We start from the raw sequence: 24,862 nt of genomic DNA, 5'->3' as shown, positions 1-24,862 counted from the left end.
GGAATACTGGTGAAAGCGGTATATACACACTGATACCCACACTCACTCACTCCCACTAACTCACCCAGTCTATCACTCACACACCCTCCCACTCACTCACTCACTCTCCCACTAACTCACCCAGTCTATCACTCACACACACTCACACTCACCCACTAACTCACCCTCACTTACTGGAATACTGGTGAAAGCGGTATACACACACTGATACCCACACTCACTCACTCCCACTAACTCACCCAGTCTATCACTCACACACACTCACACTCACCCACTAACTCACCCTCACTTACTGGAATACTGGTGAAAGCGGTATACACACACTGATACCCACACTCACTCACTCCCACTAACTCACCCAGTCTATGACTCACACACCCTCCCACTCACTCACTCACTCACCCACTTACTCATCCACTCAGTCACCCTCCCACCTACTGGAATATTAGTTAAGGCGGCATAAACCACTACTAGCGTCTACAATAATTCATGACACATCGTTCTCCTAAACCGGTGTTTATGAGGAGACTCCTGTCTAATTCGAGTTAAGCTTTCCTTAAATAATCATGTACGCAGCAGCCCGTTTGCGTGTGGGATGGCTTTATTCCGAACTACGAGAACATACACAATTGAAGGTACATACACTGTAGATCAACCAGGTGGAGCAAGAACTGATCGCCCGGATAACTGTTTAAACAGGCAGTTCTCATATCAGTGACTCCATCCATCGAGGTAGCTTCCCATCCAAATAATACTTTTGTAAACGTATTATGTATGTGCAGTCTGGTGTACCATACTCCATGAAATAGGTAAAAGAGTGTCCAAAGCCACAATTATTTATGTTTTTCTTCTTTTACACTCGAAGGGGTGATACAACAAAAACTATACGACAGGGAGATCCATGTCTGTTTTTACGACAGACACTTTTTAATTATGTTGATATTCAAGTTGGTTCTCGACGTTGAAGGTCACAGCAGCGCGACTTTTACGCTTAAAGGGGGGTTTTGCTAGGGCTAATTGGCAGGCTAGTCAGTTTCAGGGTAAGTTTTACTCGTCTGCTAGTTTTATGACTTAGATGAGTTTAGCAATTACAGTTTGACAATGACATATAGAACGCCAACATCGGAGAATAACCAGTCTCGATTATCCAACGATACGGATTCAAATGGGCGTAAAAGGCAAAATAGCGGTGAAAATGATATGAATGACATTCATATTTTTGTGTGTTTAACGCATCACTCAGAAATATTCTAGCCAGATGACGGCGACTTGTAAATTGTTTGTTGTCTAACGCATCTCTTAGCAATGGTACAACTATATGACGGCGGTATGTATATAAATAATCGAGTCTGGACCAGACAATCAAACGATTGATATCATGGGCATTGATCGCCTTGTAATTAATTGAGTCTGGACCAGACAACGAATGATTGACATGGAGAGCACTGCTCGTCTTGTAATTAATCGAGTCTGGACCAAATATACCAGTGGAATCGAACCAAGAATTTGATAAGAGCGAACACACTAGCTACTTGGTTCCAGAACACCCATGTTGATTCATGGCTCAATGTACATATATTCGTGTAGCTTTCGCATACCAGTGTATACAGTATCCATGTATGGCGTCATTGTAATCTCATTCTCAGAGAATGAACAATTTATTAAAAAAGATTATAAGATCAACCGGATAAGATGTCTTTCACTGTTTACCTCTGTCGCGAAACTGTAAGGAAACACAGACTATTTGATATCGAACAAAAACTACATTTTATAAACCGTGAACATGACGATGTGTGGTAGGCCGGAGAGTCCCCTTATATCAACATCGTGGATGTTGTGCTTGTAATACCTCGTCTTTATCACCCTGGCTTTCTATACATATGACATGAGTGTGAACCAAAGCAAAACAAGTTCCCTTCTCATGTGCATACTTTATGTGTCAGGGTATTATCAGGCTTTTGATCTCAAAGGAAACGAAAGTAATACCGCGTTTACTGATATCGCTCCAGTCTGCACGTGTCTGGGTTTATATTATCTACCTTATCCAAAAAAATCTAATTTATTGTAATGTTGTAAAGAATTTATATGCTGCGAATTCAATTTTGTCACATTTGTAAACAAGTATGTTATTGATATGCAAGTTTAATTAACAATATAGGCAAAGGAGATCGCCCTTGGCGTACACCTTGACTGAAATGTATAGGGCGGAATACATCTGTATGCTGTAAATATTATTTTTCATATTGCTGGAATCTAACGATTGAGGCAATAGTTAAAGGTATGCATCTCTCTATCTTACTGACCTTCGATACACATGCATTGGCTGCAATAGATATTCTGTCGCATCATACGATAAAGCATTCTATAGTTGCTCATAAGTGTGAGCGATATGGTTGATGTTGCATTCATGCGAGATAACGGACATCACGAAAAACAAAAATGAAACTTACAGCGTACGCTCTGTTTGCCGTTTCCGTCAACATCTAGTAAAGGGTGGCTGACCTATGTAAGGGAGTTGATTAAAGCGTTGTTGATTTGGGTTTAACACCGCTTTGATCTATTAAAGGGACTCTAGATGTGTCGTTAAAAACATTGTTCCTACATTGGTGTATTTGAACTATCACTCATGTTCACTCTTGCGCTATATTGCGATCTTGTGGTTTAGTGTTGCTGTTATTGATGACTTGATTAAGAGAGTCCACTCGACGAACCCATTTGAGGTGGCATATGTTTTGTCATTCATTTGTGCAAAGGAGGGTCATTCAATGCATACTTGGGGGGCTAATAACAACACTTTAGATCACGATGATACTGACGGTGATGATGATAAGAAGGAGGACAGTGATGATGAAGATGAGGAGGAGGAGGACGCAGACAGTGATGATGATGGTGATGATGAGGACAGTAATGATGGTGATGATAATGATATGAAACTGTTTGTTTGTTTGTTTGTTGTTTTACGCCGCACTCAGCACTATTCCAGCTATATGACGGCGGTCTGTAAAATAATCGAGTCTGGACCAGACAATCCAGTGATTGACATCATGAGCATCGACTCACGCAATTGGGATCGATGGCATGTATCAACCAAGTCAGCGAGCCTGACCACCCGATCCCGTTAGTCGCCTTTTACGACAAGCATAGTCGCCTTTTACGGCAAGTATGGGTTGCTGAAGACCTATCCTACCCCGGAATCTTCACGGGTCTGATATGATAATGGCGATTTTGATGATGATGAGGACAGTGATGATGATGAGGAGGAGGAGGAGGACGACGACGCGGACAGTGATGATGATGGTGATGATGAGGACAGTAATGATGGTGATGTTGATGATATGATAATGGTGATTTTGATCAGGAGGGGGAGGAGGACAGTGATGATGATTAGGAGGACAGTGATGATGATGATGATGACAGTGATGATGATGAGGAGGAGGAGGACAGTGATGATGATGATCAGGAGGATAGTGATGATGATGATGAGGAGGAGGAGGACGACGACCCGGACAGTGATGATGATGGTGATGATGATGATGAGGACAGTGATGATGGTGATGATGATGATGATGAGGAGGAGGAGGAGGAGGAGGAGGAGGACGACGCGGACAGTGATGATGATGAGGAGGAGGAGGAGAAGGACAGTGATGCTGATGAGGAGGAGGAGGGGGAGGAGGGGGGGCACAGTGAGGAGGAGGAGGAGGAGAAGGAGAAGGGGGGGGGGGGGGGAGGAGGAGGAGGACAGTGATGGTGATGATGATGAGGACAATAATGATGATGATGGTGATTTTGATTAGGACAGTGATGATGATGATGATGAGGAGGAGGAGCAGGAGGACAGTGATGATGATGATGATGAGTGAGTATGGTTTTACGCCGCTTTTAGCAATATTTCGGCAATATCACGGCGGGGGACATCAGAAATGGGCTTCACACATTGTACCCATGTCGGGAATCGAACCAGGGTCTTCGGCGTGACGAGCGAATGTTTTAGCCACTAGGATGATGATGGTGATGAGGAGGAGGGGGAGGAGGAGGACAGTGATGCTGCTGATTTTCATGAGAACAGTGATGAAGATGATGATGATGATGAGGAGGAGGTGCAGGGGGACTGTGATGATGATGAAGAGGACAGTGATGATTATGATGATGATGGTGATTTTGATGAGGAGGACTGTGATGACGATGATGAGGAGGTGATGATGATGATGATGATGATGATGATGATATATAGACACGCAACAAAACAATTAAACAGGCGACGAGACGTATTTCATCGTCAATACGTCTACCATCTCCTGTCTGAATATGGAGAGTCGACATTTGGTGACCAGAGCATCTCGATAAACATTATGCACAACTGAACGCTGCTAAGTATTTGACGAGTATTTGACGATCTACTCATCCACGATATTGTATGTACGAGTGTAGCAACTACATATGTCTTTACTTACCTGAGTTTTTGGAGCCAGAGTGACAACGTACCTTAATTGCTCATGTATAACCGTGCGGTAATGTCTATCAATGAGACGGAAGGTAGCTCTTGTGTTACCCGACTAACGAAAACCGCAGCCCCCTCACACCTGCCCTATCGAGTGATACCTACTTCGCTATAACGCCATATACGTTTATATAAGGATATTTTATTATACATAATATAACCGAACACATACGATCCAGATGTATGATATCTATCCGATCCAAATAAAAAAGTAAGTGGTTTAGGACGTGTTGAGAAATAAACGGCGTTATATCGAGGGTGATATGGACAATTATACCATGTCTGAATCTACCTCTTTCCGTCCATTGTTTGGTTAACGTGCTACAAATACTGATTTTATTCTCAACGATAAGGAAGCTTAGCTGGAACGTCCCGCCAACATGACATGGCCGTTGCATTACTTAGACTCGACCCATGCATCATCGTCTTCCAAACGTGCACGAGGAATATTTAGAAATTCAAAAACGTGGAAACAATTTTACATCAAAAGCCTTCGACTGACCGGACGAAAATAACATCTAGCCTATAATCACATCTGAGGGGAATTCTGAACGAGTATGTCGGTAAATATGAAGTATTTAACAATTCTTCATTGTTAAAAATTTCACTAACCAAAACCAAATGTAAAAATAATCACGTTTTTATTCCGTGTTACGATATGACAATATGCACATATTGTGTTTATTACGTATAATAAATATACACTCGTGACATTAATGTACCTCCATTATAGGTAGGATATACATACAAAACATTTGTACACATATGGTTCGATGCACAGTTGAATACACATCAGGAAATTAATTTGAGGTGAAATGAAAAAAAATACCTGAGGACAAAATGAGATCCTCCTTAAGTTAAAATAAATATTTTCAGAGGCCGGAAATCCAGGAAGAATCAAGCTTTCGGGAAATAACTCGAAATGAAAGCAAATTTTAAAGATCGTACACCATACTCGCAAATGTCAGCACCTGTAACATTTATAAAAGGATCCTTCTAATTAGCAAAGCCGAGTTGGTCAACAAAAACTTTGAAAGAATACTTCCAAGTCAGTGTGAGACTAGAGGTAGGTAAACAATGTACGGAAATACCTGGATCTTTGACATTGCGGGTTTAGTTTACAACACTTAGGCGGCGCTTTTTAATTGAAAGTGAGAGAAATGAATAAAAGATATACTGAGCTACACAAATTTATTTCTTTTTCTCGAGAGAGGGAGAGAGAGAGAGAGAGGGAGAGAGAGAGGGAGAGAGAGAGAGAGAGAGAGAGAGAGAGAGAGAGAGAGAGAGAGAGAGGGGGGTTTGCTGGGTGAATGTACAAGTTGTGAGTTAGTTGACCCCGATCCATTGTAATTCATGCACAGGCAGTGTTTGACATGCTTTGAATCGTGTATGACTTAGCAAATTTGCGTGTATTTTTCAATGATAAAAAATGTGCGTGTGTGTGTGCGTATGTGTGCGCGTGCGCGTGCGCGTGTGTGTGTGAGCACGGATCCCGATACCGCCTTTGTGATGCAGGTCTCAGAGCCTGATGGTGTCGGAGGAGTTGCTTGACGCCACATTAACGTCAACCATGACGTCAGTGCCATCGAGCACGCAGAGAATGGATACAGATAGAGGACTATCTGATCAGCAACGATTTAGAGTTTATGCTGCATCGATCTGATGAGAGAACCAAGGTGTGCCGACGTCGCCATAGAGTTTTGACACCAACTGCAACTGCAAAGATAGGTCAATTCCACTGTTGTCCTGTTTACAATACGTTCAAACTCATCATGTGTTGGGGGGGGGGGGGGGGTGCGTGTCTCTCAAGATTGTGATTCTATACAATCTACAACATGTAAAGTTGCAACGAGATCATAGTTTAAAACTATCAATAAATGTCCTTTCGCTTTAAAACCATGCTTATAAATCTTCACAATCAATTGTATTTTTTTCACGAAACATTCGGTTACAGAAACTGTTCTGATGAAGTGACGTGCATAAGTAAGGGGGGTATTTCTAATATAGGGTTACTGATCGGCCGGCCGAATTTTACAAATGCGGAATAAAATCTGTTGACTCAATTTGGCACTGATGAAGAGTTCACATACAAAATACCGGGAGGCCAACATGGGACATAGGTGTACCTATAGAACCTTAAAGAAAAAAATATTAGAAACAAACAAACAACGTTTCAAAAACAAATACGTAAAACAAGTAACTAAAACAAATACCCCTTAGTGTCTGACAGTAATCTATCTTTAGCTCTTCGAAGTTGCGTTCCATAGATGTGCCAGAAATCTATGAATGACCTGGCCATGTTTCTTGGTCTGTCAGAACCATTGTCACAGAGTGACTTAACTGCACTCTGGAGAACGCAATGTTAAAGAATTGTAGCTTCTGAAAAACATCCCTTTTTGTACAGTATCGTTTAGGAAATCTGAACTATTTTAACATGATGTAATCCATGCGTAACGGCGGTCAGTTGAACCATTGTCTAACACAGCATTTCACATTATGACATTTATAGCCTTAATCCATTTTCCCCGGGCCGTGTCTGTAACCACATCCATAAGCCCCATATCAAGGGCAACGCCATTGTTTCATTGTCTGTCTATTGTTGTCCTATAGTGTATATATATGTTTTCATCTTTACTGTTAGTCAGTCTGGTATTCCGACAGCACCTGTATGTACAGCCGCGAGTAGGATACGCCTGCTTGCTGGACTTCACTTGTACTTGTTGAGTTGGAATTTCCGCTCGACATATTTCTAATTGTATTTTGTTTTATTGCCGACTAAAAAAAGTTTGGACTCAACGTATTCTTCGTCTTCAATCTGAGCTAATTTCCCCGTCAACACATGCGCGTTGACACCATACCCGTGCTGGCTGGTTTCACCAAAGCATCATCACATTGGGTTTTCATGATGACTTGAGGGGATGTAACTGAAAATCGACGTTAAACAAAAAAACACCCTCTCACCTACCAAAAAGAAACCTCGTTTGTATCTCACTGCGCCTCGCTTTGGCTTAGAATCGAGCCGAGTAGTTGACAGAACCGGATGTAGACGACAAAACGTCCTTTCCGGCACACTGCAGTACTGGAGTTGAAGAATCTCTTAGAGTTAAAATCCAATCGTGAAACGGGGCTATGTACTTTAGCGGCAATAACTGTATCCGAACCTTATCTGAATAACGACTTTAGGGTCATATAGCCAGCACTTGTAAGCCGAATCGTAATGTTTTATTAGTGTCATATTAGAACAATTCTCATTACGTGCTTCCACTAAGTCCATCCCGCTCTGTGTATAAATACACGGATATCCGTGGGAAGACCCATTGTAAAACCACCACGTTTTCCAAATTGCAAGCCTCCTAAAAACAGAATAGCGAAGGGTTACACCATGAAATATTCACAGAATTTCCCGACATATGGAAGCTACAACATTGGAATAAAAGAAACGTACTACGATTTAGGTCATTATGAAACTTGAAAAAAAAGAATATGTAAATTGATATTTTGTTAAAGGACGGACATACAGATTGAGTTGAGTCTGGTTCAAACAAGTTGCAGAGCTGCCCCGTGAAGATCCGGGATAGACTTGGTTATTAGCAGCCCATGCTAGTCTTAAGAGATCTTAACTAGAAATGCATTGCAGTTCTCCATGGGTTTATACATCAATAAAGTAGGAGTTTCAATAGGTATAACCAACCATGCCCTTCTACACTACCAGGCCGTGGGGTAGCCTAGCTGTGAAGATTCGGGGTAGAATAGGTCTTCAGCATCCCAGGCTTGCCGTGAAAGGCGACTTTGCTTGTCATAAGAGGCGACTAACGGTATCGGGTGGTCACTCTCGCTGACTTGAATTGATGCATGTCATCGATGCCAATTGCGTGGATCAATGTCCATGATGTCAATCACTGGATTGTCTGGTCCAGACTCGATTGTTTACAGACCGCCGTCACATAGCTGGAATATTGCTGAGTGCGGCGCTAAACAACAAACAAACAAACAAAAGATGCAGGTCTTGTTGAATACCTCTCCGGAAATAACGAGATGTCAATTTGATTATACATCAAGTATTATCAACATTTTTTCTTTTCTCGTTTCCTTTGCCAAGTTCTGTCTGGAATGAAGAGATCACAAACACGCCAAGCTTATCTCACGAGCCGACTGAAATATATGTGTCTTCTTTCTTTCAACAATGGAACAGTTTCGAGGCGAGGGGAATGATCACCACCTCAGAAGAGTTACCCAAGGTAGGTAATTGATTGTGCCTCTATTTTTCCCCTCAGAGACTTGACTCCGCGGGGTTTCCCCAGCATCCCGTGCCTCGCAAGAGACTAACATTCTACTCAATAGAGTGAGTGTGAGTGAGTTGGGGTTAACGCCGCTTTTTACAGTATTCCAGTCATATCACGCCGTGTCAGCTTAATGTTGGAGGAAAGCCCCAAGTGATGCAGGTCTTAGACGTTTACCACTTCGGTGAAACCGACGAGCACGGGTATGGTGCTGACAAACCTAGAAACATAATCGGTGCGAACCGGGATTCGAGCCCACAATCATAGGTTTCTGGCATGCCCAAGGGACGCAACTCTGCACAGCGAATCGCGGCGCCTTAGACGACTGGACCACCCGTGCCCCCTACTCAATAGAGACCCTTGAGTTGTATATAAAGCGGATCGGGTTGTTAGGCTCGGTGACTTGTTGAATTCATCGTACCCAGACCACGTTGAACGTTCCTTACAACACCAACCCCTAGTCTGTGCCATCAACTCGAAGGGGCGGTCGGGTAGCTATAGCCTAGTGGTTAAAGCGTTCGCTCGTCACGCCGAAGACCCAGGTTCGATTCCCGACATGGGTACAATGTGTGAAGCCCATTTCTGGTGTCCCCCGCCGTGATATTGCTGGAATATTGCTAAAAGCGGCGTAAAACCAAACTCACTCACTCATCAACTCGAAAATTTTAAAAATGAGTGAGTATGGTCGCTTTGTCGTCGTCCATAGGTTCATATCACTTCAGAATTATGTAGGGGCATGGCTGGCCCAGTCGTCTAAGGCGCCGCAATTCGCTGTGCATAGTTGCGTCCCTTGGGCACGCCAGAAACCTCTCGTGGGTTCGAAGATGTTCGAATCCCGATCCGCCCCGATCATGTTCCTAGGTTTGTCAGCACTATAACCGTATCACCAGATTTTAAAGGTCTGAGACCTGCATCACATCGGGCTTTTCTCCACATTAAGCTGACATGCCGTAATATAACTGGAATACTGTTCAACGCCGCGTTAAAATCAACTCACTCACTCAGTCATACTTATGCTTCTTGGGTCGCATTTTGGAATTCTCGAAGACTAAATCTGTCACCAGGTGGCCACTTGCACAGCATGAGATCGCTGCCCCTACACGACCCCAGGTATTTTTTGCGTGCAGGAATACATCCTGGGTGCGCCAACAGGAAGCATCATATTAGGATGGGCTTCGTGTTTTAAGTTATCGACGCACACAAAGAGCTGGGAACCAGTTTCAACTTCAGTTTCTCGATCTGCGTGCAAAATCGTATCCTTCGGAAGCTCTCACAATACACACACATTATATCTATGTATTTAAGAAATAAACGAGTGGGACTTGTTTATTGTACAAAAAAGTTGATAGCGCATGTTCGAATCTCCAGAAATGACGTCATGATAGAACAATCTGTGTTCGTGAAATAAACCAAAGTTCGTTCTTCATTGTTCTTTGCGATTTATCTTTAGCTGTCTCATATATATCAAATATGTGAATGGCAATCCTAGTGAATTCACATAAGAGAGAGAATATATGGATGTCAACTTCTTTTTTAAGAGGAACACAACGTTTCGGATAATATGGTTTTATGTATATTAAGAAGAGGTTTTCCGGATTTAACCGAAAGTGAATATGTAGCGGAATATGTGGAATTCATAAAATATATAAACTGATAAGCTACATAACTTGGACTCTGAGTCTATCGCGAGTAAACAAATATAAGGCTATCTTTGGGCCACAGACAACACATTCTATTGCATGACAAGTTGAGATGGGGAGGGTGGACTTTATCTTGTATTTCTTTACTTTAAAAAGAATTATTATTTCTAAACTATACACGGGTGTAGCAGTAAGTTGAAGCATGAGTAGTGTTGTTTTCCTAGTTACATGTGGAATGCGGGTCCAGCGGGCCACTAAAATACCAGGCTTTGACGTTGATGAGAATCCCCTTCTATAAAGCGATCGCGGCACTTCGACTATTGTAAGTCTTTGTGAAAGTATGGTATGACTGTCGTAGCGCTATCGTAAGTCTATGAGAAAGTATGATTCGATTGTCCTTGCCCTGCGACTATTGTAAGTCAATCTGAAAGTATGGCGCGACTGTCGTAGCGCTATCGTAAGTCTATGTGAAAGTATGATTCGATTGTCGTTGCCCTGCGACTACCGCAAGTCTACTTGAAAGAACGTTACGATTGTCGCTATCTTAGATGTATGTGAAAGAATGTTACGATTGGCGCTATCGCAGGTGTAAGTGAAAGTATGGTACGATTGTCGCTATCGTAGGTGTAAGTGAAAGTATGGTACGATTGTCGATATCGTAGGTGTAACTGAAAGTATGGTACGATTGTCGCTATCGTAGGTGTAACTGAAAGTATGGTACGATTGTCGCTATCGTAGGTGTAACTGAAAGTATGGTACGATTGACACTATCGTAGGTGTAAGTGAAAGTATGGTACGATTGACACTATCGTAGGTGTAACTGAAAGTATGGTACGATTGTCGCTATAGTAGGTGTAACTGAAAGTATGGTACGATTGACACTATCGTAGGTGTAAGTGAAAGTATGGTACGATTGTCGCTATCGTAGGTGTAACTGAAAGTATGGTACGATTGTCGCTATCGTAGGTGTAACTGAAATATGGTACGATTGTCGCTATCGTAGGTGTAAGTGAAAGTATGGTACGATTGACGCTATCGTAGGTGTAACTGAAAGTAAGGTACGATTGTCACTATCGTAGGTGTAACTGAAAGTATGGTACGATTGACACTATCGTAGGTGTAACTGAAAGTATGGTACGATTGTCGCTATCGTAGGTGTAACTGAAAGTATGGTACGATTGTCGCTATCGTAGGTGTAACTGAAAGTATGGTACGATTGTCGCTATCGTAGGTGTAACTGAAAGTATGGTACGATTGTCGCTATCGTAGGTGTAACTGAAAGTATGGTACGATTGTCGCTATCGTAGGTGTAACTGAAAGTATGGTACGATTGTCGCTATCGTAGGTGTAACTGAAAGTATGGTACGATTGTCGCTATAGTAGGTGTAACTGTAAGTATGGTACGATTGACACTATCGTAGGTGTAACTGAAAGTATGGTACGATTGACGCTATCGTAGGAGTAACTGAAAGTATGGTACGATTGTCGCTATCGTAGGTGTAACTGAAAGTATGGTACGATTGACACTATCGTAGGTGTAACTGAAAGTATGGTACGATTGACACTATCGTAGGTGTAACTGAAAGTATGGTACGATTGACGCTATCGTAGGAGTAACTGAAAGTATGGTACGATTGTCGCTATCGTAGGTGTAACTGAAAGTATGGTACGATTGACACTATCGTAGGTGTAACTGAAAGTATGGTACGATTGTCGCTATCGTAGGTGTAAGTGAAAGTATGGTACGATTGACACTATCGTAGGTGTAACTGAAAGTATGGTACGATTGACACTATCGTAGGTGTAACTGAAAGTATGGTACGATTGTCGCTATCGTAGGTGTAACTGAAATATGGTACGATTGTCGCTATCGTAGGTGTAAGTGAAAGTATGGTACGATTGACGCTATCGTAGGTGTAACTGAAAGTAAGGTACGATTGTCGCTATCGTAGGTGTAACTGAAAGTATGGTACGATTGACGCTATAGTAGCTGTAAGAGAAGGTATGGTAGATTGTCGCTATCGTAGGTGTAAGAGATGGTATGGTACGGTTGTCGCTATCGTAGGTGTATGTGAAAGTATGTTACGATTGTCGCTAGCATAGGGGCAAGTGAAAGTATGTTACGATTGACGTATCGTAGCTGTAAGAGAAGGTATGGTAGATTGTCGCTATCATAGGTGTAAGTGAAAGTATGTTACGATTGACGCTATCGTAGCTGTAAGAGAAGGTATGGTACAGCTGTCGCTAGCGTAGGGGTAAGTGAAAGTATGTTACGATTGACGCTATCGTAGCTGTAAGAGAAGGTATGGTAGATTGTCGCTATCGTAGGTGTAAGAGATGGTATGGTACGGTTGTCGCTATCGTAGGTGTATGTGAAAGTATGTTACGATTGTCGCTAGCATAGGTGTAAGTGAAAGTATGTTACGATTGACGCTATCGTAGCTGTAAGAGAAGGTATGGTACAGCTGTCGCTAGCGTAGGGGTAAGTGAAAGTATGTTACGATTGACGCTATCGTAGCTGTAAGAGAAGGTATGTTAGATTGTCGCTATCGTAGGTGTATGTGAAAGTATGTTACGATTGACACTATCGTAGGAGTAAGTGAAAGTATGGTACGATTGACGCTATCGAAGGGGTAAGTGGAAGTATGTTACGATTGACGCTATCGTAGCTGTAAGAGAAGGTATGGTACAGCTGTCGCTAGCGTAGGGGTAAGTGAAAGTATAGTACGATTGACGCTATCGTAGCTGTAAGAGAAGGTATGGTAGATTGTTGCTATCGTAGGTGTATGTGAAAGTATGTTACGATTGACGCTATCGTAGGGGTAAGTGAAAGTATGGTACGATTGACGCTATCGTAGGTGTATGTGAAAGTATGTTACGGTTGTCGCTATCGTAGGTGTAACTGAAAGTATGTTACGATTGACGCTATCGTAGGAGTAACTGAAAGTATGGTACGATTGTCGCTATCGTAGGAGTAAGAGAAGGTATGGTTGGATTGTCGTAGAGCTAATACAGCTTTGTGATAAAGGGCCTCATACGCAGTGCTTTTCGCAAGAACCAACTGACTGAGTGGTTACATAGGTGGGTGGTTCTGTGTCATCGAGGCGCAAACGGTCGTTGCTCATGTAGTCAATCACTGGTTTGCCTCGCTCATATCCGCGATACAGACAGACGTGATATAACAGGAATATAGATGCTTCAATATTTACTCACGCTGTCAGCTTCAGGGTTTAGGGGAGTTGATAAACATATATGATCTAAATATGGCTTCCTCAGGAGATATATCGCTTATGTCGTGTGATATAAAGAGATGTATGTTATACTGACTGAGTTTTTCTGAATTTGAGAAAAGGAATATTTTCATTGCATTGAACATAACGCTTGATATTTCACAACACAACGGTTTGAGGGAGTTATTGTCATACAAGAGTTACTCCCCACCCTCAAATTGTCTCCCTTTATCGTAAATGTCCAGCCCGTACATTTAACTGTTGACGTCCCTGTTACGTTAGTTTCACATTGACAAGGCAAAATAATGACAGATAGTCATTTATGAACTTGCTATTGCTTCTCACCGTTTGTTACTCTCTTGAAAATCTTTTTAACTCGTCAATCGAGACTGTTCGTTTCGCACAGCGCCGTTTTTGTCACTTGACCAGCATATTTTCTTTAGCTTCCAACAGCGGTCCCGTAGTTTTCAAGAATATCTTTTGTTAAAGTTGATTTTGTATACAATACTATCAAAATGTATGATAAAGAAGTTTCGGGACCCTAAATATTTTGTGATACATTTGTCTATATGTTTTAAGATTTTACAAACACGAAACTACTTTTTAAGTCTCAAATACAAGGTGTATATATATCATATAATGGGTAGGTTTCTCGGCAGGATAAAGCCAACGGATAAAAACGATATCCGTTAGGGTCATATGCGGATAAATATCAAAGGTCAAGTAGGGACTACTTTTAGTGTTTATAAACAAACATGGCGTCGCCCTTGTCATTCGGCGATCAAGTCAGAATTACCATCGGGAATCTGGATAAACTACAGGGATATTTGCTACCATTATCAAAAGAACAGTCTAATATATTGAAAATCAGTGTCTAACTGTGACGTAGCTAAGGCATTTTATAAGTTTTGGCAACTTTGGAGGTATAAATTTCGAAACAATTTTGCGAGTGCACTAGGCCCAGCCAAGCGGGATCAGTAGCCACATCTGTGCTTGTAGACCTCTGCCGCTTGAAACCTTTTCAACAAATTCAAATAGCTGGATTTAGCCGAAATATGTTTGAATTGTTACCTTGTTTCGTTTTGTCGCTGTGTGTACATCTGACTGCACTTCTTAACGTTATGACGGGACAGGCCGACTGTCAACAACGTCTGAACGTGGCCGTGACGTCTCACAGACTAGGGTTAGAGTAGCTTCCCTTTGAAAAAGGGCAGTTACTCTAGCAGACAGACCGATGGATTTTCGCGAAAGGAAAGTAAAAACAATTATTGTTTTGCGTATATGTTGCTTCGCCACTGTATAAGAAACAGATTTCAGTTGGAACTATATTGGCTACTGTCACTGTCCAACTGACACATCACTTACCCTGTGACGTAATAAATATTAATGCGAGCATGCCAGGAAAATGTTTCGGTAATGTTTGAGAGAGCGATTTTCAAGCACAGAATTAAAGAATGACATTATATGATAATGTTTATTCTTGATGCAGGATATTTACCATTCCCAAACACATCCGCGTGATAACCTCTCTCTCTCTCTCTCTCTCTCTCTCTCTCTCTCTCTCTCTCTCTCTCTCTCTCTATATATATATATATATATATATGAGAGAAACATGATATTTCCCTCGACACATGAAATATCCTCTATATCTCCTTGTATTGGAGATATCGCTACAATGATATTGAATCAAAATGCTTTGTTGACCTTTGTGACGACACCGTTACCTCGACGTCACAATTAATTGACATCATTAATCTCTCTGCCACTGAAGCTGGTCAGTTCTACCTTGCACACTCAAGACACTGGTCATTACTGTCTATTACAAACTGTAAACGTTGGAAGAATGATTTTGGATGATAAACATAATCTCATCTCAGGGCGAACCGGGATTCGAACCACACCTAACTCCTTACAGCACATTCCGACCTAGGCTTGACTGCCCCAGGTGTGGTTCGGAGTGACTGAGATGCCATGCCCCTGACATTGAAAAAGAATCCCATCAACTCACACATGCTAAGTAAGTCTTGTCTCCAGCGATGACCTCTTCACAGTTACCTCTGGCAGAACACAGAGGATCTGACAGGAATCTATAGAATTTCGTATTTTAAGGAATATGTGGGCGATTAATACAACACCACACACAATAGTTGCTGAATGTCAGTCCCCGACGATGTTATCAGAGACAAGCTCATCACTGCACGTAACAAGTGACAGTGCACTATGTGGACACACTGTACAACACGTAACTGGGAAAAAGGTTTTAAAAGTGGGGTCGTTATTTTTAAGCTTGTTTAACACCAAGTATTCGTAACGCAGCTCCGACATAGCGCTTCTAGACAGGGACATGCCAACTTCAGATTCATGTGTGTAAAGAAGTCGGTCTAAGGAGGCTTGAGATGTTTTCACAACGTACAGAGAAATGTTGAATGTGCTTAATCCGAACAATGTTAACTTAGTTCCGAAAAAAAGGATTTTCTGGTCGCAAACATATTCCTTACTTCAAGACGAGGCATGTGTTAGATATCAAATCTATAGTGAGTGAGTATTAGATTATTTAAGAAATAAACGACGAGTGGGAGTTGTTTATTGTACAATAAAACACTGAAAGGAGAATGAACCATGTGGGACGCAGCCTCTTAAAGGGATTTAAAAAAAATGTACAAGGTTTAAAAATATTTAACCCAATTGTAATAATGATGACTCCCTGAACAGAATCCGACCTCGGAAATGTTGGACAAGTCCATTTTACGAACAGGTGGGTTAAGTTTGATATTTCCTACATATTCTCACAATCCTCGCGTCCATTATCTGTACCTTTTCTCCTCATACCGATTGTCACATCTCTGCCACTTTTGAGTGCGATCGTTCGGCCACTGCGTTTATCTGCATAGCATCTATTGGGAACAACTTAATAGACCCTTCCCTTTAAAAAATAACATCGTCCTATTTACGACGTCATCAAGTTGATAGCGCATGTTCGAATCAAGATAGAACAATGTTGGGGTGGGGTGTGTGGGGGTGTGGGGGGGGGGGGGGGGGGGTGTGTGGGTGTGTGGGGGGGGGGGGGGGGGTGAGGGGTGTGTGTGTGTGTGTTATTTTGGCAAAAGAATTGGCACATAGGCTCTGTAGCTCACTTGAACTATGAAGAAATATAGGAGACCATGTGTGAAGTTGACTGATAACCTGACAGACAACACGCATATAAGCTCACTTGACTTTAAATCTTCTTCAAGTCACTATAAATTATACATACAAACGATGGTAAAACGTAAATTATTTCCTCATAAACAAAGACATTAGTTATATTCTTAGCACAAGGGCTGTCTAAGTTAATGCAGACGAATCCTGTAAAGTAAAGTAAATTATAGTGTGCATGCATTCAACACCTGGTTTTATTTGACCTTCATAGAGTTAGGACAAAACAGAACACGAGTCATATGCATTTCAACATTTCTATCAGTAGGTTAATTCTCAAATGTCAAACTCCGTGTGTTTATTTTGTACCTTGGGGGCATATGGGCCCTGTAAATAGCCAGTTCACATTTGAGAGAACTCTTTTTCTAAATGCATATGACATTGATGGAGAGAGCTGCATGCTGAATCCATCTCTCGGGAGTCCAAAACATCCTTGGCCCTAAATATCAGGATAAATACAGTTATTTCATGGAACCATTCATTACATTTCAGTATTAATCCTTGACAAATAACACTCACTGTGGATTACTACTTGCTGAATAGTATTTCAAAAGTTAAGAATAGATGCACGTGAAATAAATGTTTTCAGGTAACTGCTAACCGCTTGCTTGATTAAAAATTCCTTGCACACATTATCGTAGTGTCCATCCCCTCGGGATCAGTGTCCGTGTTTATCAGGGAAAATTCATGTTTATCAGGTCATGTTCATGTTTATCATGGCGTGTCCGTGTTTATCAGGGAAAATTGATGATTATCAGGTCATGTTCATGTTTAACAGGGCGTGTTCTTGTTTATCAGGGCATGTCCATGTTTATCAGGTCATGTTCATGTTTATCAGGGCGTGTTCATGTTTATCAGGGCTTATTCATGTTTATCAGGGGTTGTTCGTAATTATCAGGGCGTGTCCATGTTTATCAGGGCATGTTCGTGTTTATCAGGGCTTGTTCGTGTTTATCAGGGCTTGTTCATGTTTATCAGGGCTTGTTCATGTTATTAGGCCTTGTTCATGTTTATCAGGTCAGGGCTTGTTCATGTTTATCAGGTCATGTTCATGTTTATCTGTGCTTGTTCGTGTTTATAAGGCCATGTTGGGGTGTATCAGGGCTTGTTTTTGTTTATCAGGGCATGTTCATGTTCCTAAGGGTTTGTTTGAAATGCATCAAGTCACTTAAGTGTGATTCTTCAAGCTCCCCATGATGCCACATCTTTTGTCTAGTGGGTGCGACAAATCTGTCCCTGGATCCTGGCTCTTACCATGTGATACATAACGGTGGGGGTCTCCTAATTGTTAAAAGGTCGTGTCTTGCCATTGGCCTGAGTTTGATTCCCAACATGGGTACAATGTGTGGAGCCCATTTGTGGCGTGTCCTCCCACAATGAAATGGCTGGAATATTACAAAAAGCAGCGTAAAATACATACTCACTCACTCTTACTCTGATATAACCTGTGCATCCCTTAGATGTGTCCGAAACGATGATGAGTTCGAATCCTGGTTCAACCTGATTATGTTTCTAGGTCTGTCAGCACCATACCCATGCTCATAGGTTTCACCAAAGTTAAAAACGTACAAGACCTTCATCACTTTGGACTTTCCTCATCAAGCTGACATGAAGCTGACACGTCCTGAGGCAACCAAAAAACTGTTCAAAGTGATGTTTAATTAAATTCACTCACTCACTATTTTGAATCTTTTTTTTTAGCCTATTCCTGAGCTTAGAATGCCTTTCTTACTGTCTGATTTTACAAAAGTATGATAATTAATTTTAAAAAAGAAAAAAAATCAAAACAAAAACTACCAAGATAAAATAAGAACAAAAAACATTAAAATTAATTTTGATCTTGTAACTTCCGTGCCCAGACCTACTTTCCCTCTTCAGCTCCCCTTTCTTGATTTTCATACAAAGAGTAAAACATGGTAATATAATAATATGCTTTATTCAAGAATGTTTAATAATTTGCAACCTCAACAAAATACAGTTGAATATCAACACAGATTAAATTGAATGAAGATGGTAGCAATGATAATACACCTGTACATGTAATATGAATAGCATGAACAAGCACTGGCACATCCAATCAGCATCTTCAGCATTCCCCTAAATGCCATTATATTTACTGCCAGAACATAAGGCCATGAACATACTTCAATGTACATAATGTGATCAAGATAACGATGACAGTGTGTTAGAGGAGGACCAGGCAAAGTAGCTGTCCTCCTGTGGCTGAATCAAGTCATTCAAACAACACTTTCTTTAAGTTGAATTTAACAGTGTGTGTCAACCTAGTTAATGATAACGGTAATTACAGAGTGACAATGTCAATTACACAAGCAGTACTTACTACAACTAAACCTAGGGCCAGAGTTTTGTTATATCACAGTTTACAGATTGTTTTGTGAAACACCCTGACTGGTAGGTATGGGAAAATAACATTAAAAAACAATGATATTTTTTATTGTAGTCAAAAATGTTATCTGAATATGTGAAACAGCCTGATTGTAGGTATGGGACAAATATAATTACAAACAAGATATTTTTATATGTAGTTCAAAAACTTATGTGAATATGTTGCCACATGGGCAATTTCTTCTAAGTCTCATTGCTCATGAAATTACTGCAGTGTCCTGGGTACCTGAGGGTTGTTGCTATAGTAATTGAGTTTAGGGATCCCCACAATTAACATGACAAGGACCCCGGGTTTTATTCTTAATTTCAAAAACATTTTCCTCTATTGGAATAAAAAAAATATTTTTCCGATTTCATTCTGTGCCCATTTTAAACTTTATTAGAGCTGGTAGTCAATACAGTACTCTTTAATACACTAATGAACATTGGAGCAGGATACTGGATTATTTCATGTTGCTAATAGAGGTCACCAACTGTTGTACTTGAATTGTGTACTTACTTTTATCAACTTTAGATAAAGCAGAACATGCTCCAGTTCCATGGCAACATGGGATACTATTTGTATGACCCCATGTCATAGCAAGCAATCATTCATGTCCAACCTGGAGGGGTGGTTGGGTAGCCTGGAGGTTACAGCACACCGAAGACCCGGGTTTGAGTCCCCACACAGTTAAAATGTGTGAAGCCCATTTCTGGTGTCCCCTGCCATGATATTGCTAAAAGCGGTGTAAAACCAAGTCCAAACTCATTCACTCACTCAAACCTGGACAATCAGAATATCCCTATCAAATATTGAGACGTATATGTTTCAACAGGCTTCCTTACTAACATGGCTTTATTCCATAACTCAGAGCATCATATGCTGTTTTGATCCTATTGTTTACATTGCTCCTTAAAATCTCTGTATAACTAAAATCAACAGTTCTTTCACCCATGGTGACACTTTGTACAATGTTGTCCTGGAACGGATGTTGGGAGATGTGGGCGCAGCACCTGAAGGATGGCCGGACTAACATCCTTCCTTCGTCTGGATAATGATTCTCTTCACTTTTGGCCTTATCATGAACTCATCGAGATCAGAGTCACTATTGGAGGAGTTCGAGTCAGTACTGTCATCAGAGTAGTTGCCTATTCCAGGCAATATGCCGATGACCCTGGCCACACCGTTCACTCTTCTGGGTTGAGGCTGTTCCTCTGTTGAACTGTCCACTGTGGAACTGTCTGCATCTGAAACACACAACACATGATGTTACTTGGCAGTAGGGGCTGATGTAGGTTGTGAGTGGTTGTCAGTGGCAGCAAATGAATGAAGTACTAGTAAAATGTATGCTATCACTGGATTACTGTAATTTGAGTTATCTGCCCCTTGTTGTTTACAACCATCGCAGGGTTGATCATTCAAGAAGTTTTGGGGTTGGGACAGTTTCTAAAAGGTTGGCTGTACCTCCATATTTGCCTCCTATTTGACCTTGTATTGGCTTTTGATTGTAAACCTAAAACTCTGTGTTTGATTATAATTTGTTGATCACTCATTGGCCCTGTGTGGTCATTTACTGATTTCACAATTTAATTCCATACGAACCAGTTTCTGGGTTAACATTGCATGTTTACTTGGAAATCATCATGTGACAAAATTAAATGTTATGTTGGTTGTTTAATATTCAAGTTGTATTGTCCAGACCAGACAAACTAGTGGTTGATATGAGTGAGTGAGTGAGTGAGTGAGTGAGTGAGTATGTTTTGACACCGCTTCTAGCAATATTCCACCAATATCATAGTGAGGGACACCAGAAATGGACTTCTCACATTGTACCCACGTGGGGAAACGAACCCAGGTCTTTGGCGTGACGAGCAAACGCTTCAACACTAGGCTACCCCACCAGCCTGTTTATATGATGAGCAACATCTAATGCCATCAGGTTATGATGACAAAGCCACCGTGTCTGACAACATGGTAAAAAAAGTCACCTTTAATGAGTAGCATAGGTCACTATTGAGAGTAGGATCGAGGTAAACAGTAACACAATGTGCTATTCCCATCTCATTATTCTCTTGTGACAAGCATAAATTACAGGAACCTATTCCAGGCCCCAGTATTACCCCAAGAATTTTCTTTTAAAACTTTATGTTATGCATATTGTAAGTTTATGATGACAAATGACAAATTACATTGATCTTTATTCCAGGAGATCTTTTACTGCTTAACAATTCTTTTCTGTTTTCAAAAGGAGTGAAGAGGTTGATGTATTTGCGATTATGAGCGTGTGAAGTACACTGAAATTTCAGTTTCTGCAGCAGAAGCCATAAATTATTCTTCTGAAACCATAAAAATATTTTTCAGTTGTCATAATCGCAGTATGTTTTTTTAGGCTACAGTGACTTTAAGAGTTAGACTGACTAGTTATGGGGAACATGTCTGAAGTGTGCTCCATAGCAATGTATGTGATACATCAGATTGTGAACAGTTTTGATCTAAACAATGTAAGGAAGCCCATAAGACGTTGTGGTTCAAGTTACGTATTGCAAAATTTTGTAACAGTGTTATGCTAATTAGTGAGAGTGAGTGAGTGAAGAATGGGCTTCACTCATTGTACCTGAATGTCCTACCGAGTGAGTGAGTGAGTGAGTGAGTGAACATACATGCATGCATACAGTTTTTTAGTAATATCTTGGCATCTAGACAAAAAGTCTGTTTTAACCCCAGTCTTGTAAAAAGTATTATAAATATTCTTATATCATGACATGAAAATAAAAAAATAGGTCACAGTGAACTCCATGATGAAAAGCAGGTCAAAGCGATATATATTAGTAAGAAAGTGGGTCACAGTGTCAAAAAGTCAAGATGGAAAGTGTGAACTGGAAATTTGAATAAAGTGAACTAGAAAACATATTGAGGATTATGGTGATAAAAAGCATGTAAGACCTCCTTATGCATGTGTCAGCAAAGCAAAGTGAAAACAAAGTGCAGAGGCAGAATTTATCTCAGTGGGGGGCAAATTCCTACAAAATCCTTCAGCATTCCCAGATACATGTCGGCCTGCGCAGTAAATATCAGCACATTAACAACTAACTACACTCAGTGATTTATTCACATGTTTCAAGTGTTTTTACTGTGTAATATCAAGTGTGAATAGGGGTTTTATTGCAAAGTCAGCAATATCTCGAGAAACACAAACTATTATTTGATGACAGTGTAAAAGAATATTTGAATACATATATTCCTAATTATCGAATGTAAAGTGTGCTAATTTAATCATCATCTGTTTCATGATTTGAAAATCACAAATCCTTAAATACACCATTTCCAACTACACATTCTCCATGCTGGATGTGAAGCCAGTATTATCCCTAGTCTTTGTGAGTATAAATTGAGAAACTCATCCTTGAGACTTTGCATATCAAATATATCAACACAAGTTGGCAAAAGTTTAAATTTCTCAGCAAGCCTTTAAGTTTTATAAACATGACTTCAGAATCGTTATCTTATTGTTCCTTGCAATCGATGACAGAGAAAACCACTCATTGCGAGGTAGTTTCTTGGGTGAAGATTCAGGTTAGAATATGTCGTCAGCAACCCACGTTTGCCTTAAAAGGGGTCTATGCCTGTCACTGACTTGGCTGATGCATGTCATCGATCCCACTTGCGTGCCTTGATGCTCATGATGTCAATTATTTACAGACCACCGTCATATAGCTGTGATATTGCTGAGTGCGGCATTAAACAACAAACAAACAAAAGGTTTCTTGGGTGAACAGTCTATGGTCAAATCATTAGCTACAATTGTTGTACTCAAATGCCACCCTTAAGATGTGCAAAGTTTATGTGTAAATAAATAAATTACTACACTTGTCCCTGTTAGACACCATTTTTATTACAACTTGTGTTTTCATTTGTTAGATATGTTTTGAAATAGACTTGCAGGTCACACAATTTTTATTTTTTGGTTCATGGACCCACTGCCCCTACTTAAAAGCAGATTGTCTAAGAAACAAATTAAACATATTTTTACAAAAGAATTTTACGTCTCTCGCTAGTAATACCGACCCTCTTATACAATATAAAATGTTATATATACCTTCCACGTTTACATCACTATCAGTGATTCAAGAAGCCACCTACGGTTTGAACTCCACAGCAGAATGACTTTCATATAAATAAATAAGTGACATTTATTCTTATTTTCATTTTGACCGGCCTTGTGTGGAAAAGCTGGGAAAAATCTGTGAACATTCTGATTAAAAAAGTGTGGCCTCATCTTGTAACATGTCATGCTGCATGTATAAGGAGGCTGTTGACTATCTTGTTATAAGTCATGCTGAAATAATGCTGATGTGACGTTAAATTTTAACTGCTGCGTGTACAAGGAGGCTGTTGACTGTATCTTGTAATATGTCATGCTGCGTGTACAAGGAGGCTGTTGACTGTATCTTGTAATATGTCATGCTGCGTGTACAAGGAGGCTTTTGACTGTATCTTGTAATATGTCATGCTGCGTGTACAAGGAGGCTGTTGACTGTATCTTGTAATATGTCATGCTGCGTGTACAAGGAGGCTGTTGACTGTATCTTGTAATATGTCATGCTGCGTGTACAAGGAGGCTGTTGACTGTATCTTGTAATATGTCATGCTGCGTGTACAAGGAGGCCGTTGACTGTATCTTGTAATATGTCATGCTGCGTGTACAAGGAGGCTGTTGACTGTATCTTGTAATATGTCATACTGCATGAAAAAGGAGGCTTTTGACTGTATCTTGTAATATGTCATGCTGCGTGTACAAGGAGGCTGTTGACTGTATCTTGTAATATGTCATGCTGCGTGTACAAGGAGGCTGTTGACTGTATCTTGTAATATGTCATGCTGCGTGTACAAGGAGGCTGTTGACTGTATCTTGTAATATGTCATGCTGCGTGTACAAGGAGGCTGTTGACTGTATCTTGTAATATGTCATGCTGCGTGTACAAGGGGGCTATTGACTGTATCTTGTAATATGTCATGCTGCATGTACAAGGAGGCTGTTGACTGTATCTTGTAATATGTCATGCTGCGTGTACAAGGGGGCTATTGACTGTATCTTGTAATATGTCATGCTGCATGAAAAAGGAGGCTTTTGACTGTATCTTGTAATATGTCATGCTGCGTGTACAAGGAGGCTATTGACTGTTTCTTGTAATATGTCATGCTGCTTGTACAAGGAGGCTATTGACTGTATCCTGTAATATGTCATGCAGCATGAAAAAGGAGGCTTTTGACTGTATCTTGTTATATGTCATGCTGTGTGTACAAGGAGGCTGTTGATTGTATCGTGTAATATGTCATGCTGCGTGTACAAGGAGGCTATTGACTGTATCGTGTAATATGTCATGCTTCATGAAAAAGGAGGCTTTTGACTGTATCTTGTAATATGTCATGCTGCATGTACAAGGAGGCTTTTGACTGTATCTTGTAATATGTCATGCTGCGTGTACAAGGAGGCTATTGACTGTATCGTGTAATATGTCATGCTGCATGAAAAAGGAGGCTTTTGACTGTATCTTGTAATATGTCATGCTGCATGTGCAAGGAGGCTGTTGACTGTATCTTGTAATATGTCATGCTGCGTGTACAAGGAGGCT

At 40.7% G+C, this 24,862-nt stretch overlaps 2 protein-coding genes across 2 annotated transcripts in view; one reads left to right on the top strand and one right to left on the bottom strand.

Moving 5' to 3' along the window:
• The first annotated feature begins 2,805 nt into the window (after positions 1–2,805).
• Positions 2,806–8,844, top strand: LOC139453880 (protein starmaker-like). Its single transcript, XM_071235329.1, has 6 exons — positions 2,806–2,904; positions 3,240–3,344; positions 3,389–3,741; positions 3,800–3,856; positions 4,067–4,193; positions 8,773–8,844. Exons 1-6 carry the CDS (start codon positions 2,806–2,808, stop codon positions 8,842–8,844), a joined length of 813 nt encoding a protein of 270 aa, XP_071091430.1.
• A 9,936-nt stretch (positions 8,845–18,780) lies between these two features.
• The window catches only part of LOC139452113 (PSME3-interacting protein-like), a 30,852-nt gene continuing 24,770 nt past the window's right edge, over positions 18,781–24,862 (bottom strand). The window contains exon 7 of the mRNA XM_071233440.1: positions 18,781–20,476. Within this exon, the coding sequence (XP_071089541.1) occupies positions 20,259–20,476 (218 nt within the window). The 3' untranslated portion in view covers positions 18,781–20,258. The remainder of the gene's footprint in view (positions 20,477–24,862) is intronic.

This window comes from Haliotis cracherodii, unplaced genomic scaffold, assembly GCF_022045235.1.
Source record: "Haliotis cracherodii isolate W230 unplaced genomic scaffold, xgHalCrac1.p SCAF_10, whole genome shotgun sequence".
Lineage (NCBI taxonomy): Eukaryota > Metazoa > Mollusca > Gastropoda > Lepetellida > Haliotidae > Haliotis > Haliotis cracherodii.
The sequence above is the reverse complement of the archived record's forward strand: the minus strand, read 5'-3'. Positions and strand labels throughout refer to the sequence as shown.

Coding starts and splice junctions, on each gene's coding strand:
- LOC139453880 (XM_071235329.1), top strand. CDS start 2,806: ATGATACTGACGGTGATGATGATAAGAAGGAGGACAGTGATGATGAAG. Junction 3,742..3,799: donor GGGGGAGGAGGAGGAGGACA/GTGATGGTGATG, acceptor TGATTAGGACAG/TGATGATGATGATGATGAGG. Junction 3,857..4,066: donor AGTGATGATGATGATGATGA/GTGAGTATGGTT, acceptor TCATGAGAACAG/TGATGAAGATGATGATGATG.